The 4,228-nt window shown below is 52.6% G+C and overlaps 1 protein-coding gene across 1 annotated transcript; it reads left to right on the top strand.

Annotated features, from left to right (window-relative positions):
* Window positions 1-983: 983 nt before the first annotated feature.
* LOC101774762 (mitogen-activated protein kinase kinase kinase 18) lies at window positions 984-2,728 on the top strand. The gene is made up of 2 exons (XM_004972065.3): window positions 984-2,485; window positions 2,701-2,728. The coding sequence occupies exons 1-2, from the start codon at window positions 1,149-1,151 to the stop codon at window positions 2,726-2,728; spliced, it is 1,365 nt and encodes a 454-aa protein (XP_004972122.1). The 5' UTR covers window positions 984-1,148.
* The last annotated feature ends 1,500 nt before the right edge of the window (window positions 2,729-4,228 follow it).

The following is a 4,228-nucleotide window of genomic DNA, read 5'->3' as shown; positions in this document are numbered from 1 at the left end:
AGATCAGATAGGGTTTCCTTTGAAAGGAGGAAAGGAGGTCAATGGTGGCAGTTGTTTGGTTGCATGCGATAAAGTCTCTAGACCAATCGATCTAGGAGGATTGGGCATCCATAACCCGGAAATTATGAGATGGTCTCTGCAAATGAGGTGGCTGTGGTTGGAGAAAACAAGACGTGATCATCGGTGAGCTGGTCTGGAGATTCCCGTGCATGCAATCAGCCTTGCATTATTTACCGAGAAGGTGGTAAATGTCTGTTGGCAATGGGGAAAATACACTTTTCTGGTGGGATCGAGGGGAAGCATGGTCTAATTAAGCCTAATTAATCCATCATTAGCAAATTTTTACTATAGCAACACATTGTCAAATCATGGACTAATTAGGCTTAATAGATTCATCTTGCCGTTTAGCCGCCACTTATATAATGGGTTTTGTAAATAGTCTACGTTTAATACTTCTAATTAGTATCTAAACACGGATGCTAAAAATAAGCAAAGAAACCAAACCAGGCCTTTATCCTTTAATCCTATTTTGTTGAATACCAAAATTTAAGGACTACAATGATGCAAATGGATCGTAGATAGGATGTATGGTTTAGGAAATATAAGCATTTGAATGTTATCAACTTCTGTTTTTCATGTGTTCACACCTTGAGTTTGCATGATGCATAACTTGTTTGTGTTTTTACCTAAGAAAGAGGAGTAGGAAAACTAGAAAAGGTTGTGTTCAATCCATTTTTGCGTAAAGGAAGGCTGTGCATGCGGAACCAACAAATCTTGTGCATTCTGAATTTAGTAAAGTCCCAAGAAGACATGGTGATTTGGCCATTCGATGCTGCATTGCTGCTACATCCCCGCTACGCCGTCCGTCCCATCACCCACTTGCTCACTTCCCGCACATTTTCGCAGTGCTCACGTGCGGCGATCCGGACATGGACGTACAAATAGACGCGCGCGAGCTCCATGGAAGAACAGGACGAGGAGGAGAGAGAGACAGAGACGCGCAAGAGGGGGATCAAGGGGGGTGTTCAGTGCCTACCTCTATCGGGTGAATCTTCATTCACCTGGTAGATCTAGCTCGACCCCCAACCAAATCACCCCCCGCGGAGCTTGCGCGCCATCCAAATCTCTCCTCCGACTCCGACCAAACGATGGGCGCCGCCTTCAAGCAGCTCAGGCGGCTCCGCACGCTCGGCCGCGGCGCGTCCGGCGCTGTCGTCTGGCTCGCGGCGGACGAGGCCTCGGGGCAGCTTCTGGCGGTCAAGTCGGCCGCCGGGCCCGGGGGCGCCGCGGAGCAGCTGCGCCGCGAGGGCCGCGTCCTGTCCGGCCTGCGCTCGCCGCACATTGTGCCCTGCCTCGGCTCCCACGCTGACGCCACCGGCGAGTACCGGCTCTTCCTCGAGTTCGCGCCCCTCGGCTCGCTCGCCGACGAGGCGGTCAGGAACGGGGGCTGCCTCGAGGAGCGCGACATCAGGAGGTACGCGGCGGACCTGGCGAGGGGCCTGGCCTACCTCCATGGGGAATCGGTCGTGCACGGGGACGTCAAGGCGGCCAACACCGTTGTCGGCGGCGACGGCCGGGCGAAGCTCGCGGACTTCGGGTGCGCCAGGGCGGCGGGCTGCGACCGGCCGATCGCGGGAACCCCGGCGTTCATGGCGCCGGAGGTCGCGCGCGGGGAGGAGCAGGGACCGGCGGCTGACGTGTGGGCGCTCGCCTGCACCGTCATCGAGATGGCCACCGGCGCCGCGCCGTGGAGCGACACGGACGACGTCTACGCCGCCGTTCACAAGATCGCCTACACGGACGCCGTCCCGGAGCTGCCGGCGTGTCTGTCGTACGAGGCCAAGGACTTCCTGCGCATGTGCCTCGAAAGGAACCCGCGCCACCGCCCCACGGCTACGCAGCTACTGGACCACCCGTTCATCGTGTCCGCCGAGCCAGCCAAGCACTGCTGGGCGTCCCCGACGAGCACACTCAACACCGCGTTCTGGGAGTCCGAAGACGACGAGGACGATGACGAGGAGGCGTCAGAGAGCGCGGCCGGAAGGATCAGCTCCCTGGCGAGCCCCCGCTCGGCCTTGCCGGACTGGGATTCCGAGGATGGTTGGATCGATGTGCACAGCGAGTGCTCCCTGCAGGTCTCGGAGGTGCCGGCGATCACCGTGACCGTTGGTGCAGGTTTTGGCCTTAGGAGTGAACCTCTGGATGCCGCCGAGGTAGGTCTCCACGTCGTTGACGTGGAAGACGCCATTAGATATCCTACTAGCCATGTAGGAGTTGTTGATTTCCTTAAGTTCCAGCAGAGACATTCGAGTTTGAGTGTAGGCGGTGTAGGGTTGTGCTTGCGCCCGGTTGCTTGTCACCAGGTCAAAACTGTGGATCGGAACTCGGTTGTCCTTGTAATGACAAATGAGAAATCAAGTTTTATTATGCACAAATTTGGTGTTTTCGTGATGAGCCTATTTGAATTTGACCTTGTCTATGTGTGGTATTTATACACCACTTCATATGGTCCAGTTCAAGGATGTCCTTGTCTCGGGACAAAAATGGTCTTTAAGAAAAATAAATTGCAAAAAAAAAACTATAGGGGTTTAAAAACACCCACTCGTCTCAATTTCTTATGGTATACATGTAGCTTTTATGTGCCTTTTGTATTCCTCTAGCAATATTTACCATCCTATATTGCACTCGATTAGCTTTCAGGTACTCTACTATTGCATATGTGTCGTAATTTTGCTTGAACCTCATCAACATTACAAATCATCTTCTCGGTCTCTACGCGGCAATTATTATTGCCCCACTTTTCAAATTATTTTTCATAAATCAAATTGTAGTTGTAACATACTGCTTTTTAGGACATTTAAAAATACGCTAAAATACGAACTTTTTAAAATTTTTCTTTAAATTAAACATACACTATTTTCCTCAATATTCCAAACTTGATTTACAAACAAATCCTACATGAATATGAGCATATGTGTTGCATATGGTTGCTCTAGGAATATTTTCTCCATAATACTCTTCCTGGAATAATAAACTTATCCAAACCCAATTCCGAACCTTTCCTAAATATCATTCAAATCTTTGAATCAATCCATACCCAAACCCCACCAAAAATTTCTGTTTCTAGTCTCATCCAAACTCATACTTTAAAACTCATTCCAAATTTGAAATCCATTTCAAATTTGGATTTCAAATTTGGATTCATACTTTGAGGGATAAGGGTACTCACGGGTCCCCACCGACCAGGATACTGGCCGGCCTGATAGGTGAGTCCGCTCGACCATGCCGTGCGGGCCAAGGCATGAAGATACGTGAAGCACAAGCTTGGAGGCTGGGCGAACGGATTCTGCCCGGATATCTCAGGATACTTGTTGTAAATCGACTCAGATTGATTTTCTCGTAACAACCGACTAGGATTAGATCCTATCCGATTGTAACCGTAGGTCGTCAGCCTATATAAAGTGGCCAGGGGCACCCCTCGAGGGTACCTCAACTCTTGGCACCTGCAATCAGCATTACAATCCACCAGAACATAGGATGTAGTGTATTACTCTCTGAAGGTCCAAACCAGTCTAAACCTTGTGTCCCTGTGTTACCATTCGAGTTCTTGGTCTTACGATCTCCTCCGCCTACAAATCTACCACTTGGGTAACCCCTGGTGTACTGCCGGCCACTAAAATCGATAGACTTCAACTAAACAAATAGGAAATCTCTTTGGAACCCTATGCAGGCTGGCAACCTCATTTGGCCCACCCTTTCTTTTGGCCCAGTTCACCTCGACCTCTCACACACGCACTACTAGCCCAACCGGCCACGCGGCCCACTCCGTGCTAGAGCCGACCCACCGCACAAGCCTAGCTCGCTTGCCAGCCCATCGCTCGCACCACTGGCTTACACCGGCCTGCCCTGCCACACGGCCCCCCACCGCTACCGGCCGGTGGGGAATTCCCCCGTCGTCGGCCTCCTCGCGCCGTTGTACGCCATTGCCGCACATCGTCCCGCTCCGCCATGCCGCGCAACACCAGATCCACTCCCCCTCGCCCCGCTAAAGCCAGCACCGGCACCGCTCCGGCACCCGCCACCACACTGCACCGCCGTCGCTCCCCAGCGCTGCCGCAGCCCTCCGCCGCGGTAACAATATGCGCGCCGCACCCCGCACCACCAGCAGTCTCGCCCACCGTGATGCCACCTCCCTCCGCCACCTCACCCTATCCTCCTCCACCGCCAT

This window comes from Setaria italica, chromosome V, assembly GCF_000263155.2.
Source record: "Setaria italica strain Yugu1 chromosome V, Setaria_italica_v2.0, whole genome shotgun sequence".
NCBI classification, from domain to species: Eukaryota; Viridiplantae; Streptophyta; class Magnoliopsida; order Poales; family Poaceae; genus Setaria; species Setaria italica.
This window is presented reverse-complemented; position numbering and strand designations above follow the sequence as displayed.

Excerpts from the sequence above, each read along its gene's own strand:
- LOC101774762 (XM_004972065.3), top strand. The coding sequence starts at position 1,149 with ATGGGCGCCGCCTTCAAGCAGCTCAGGCGGCTCCGCACGCTCGGCCGC. Across the intron at positions 2,486-2,700 it reads TTTGACCTTGTCTATGTGTG|GTACTCTACTATTGCATATG; the intron begins GTATTTATACAC and ends ATTAGCTTTCAG.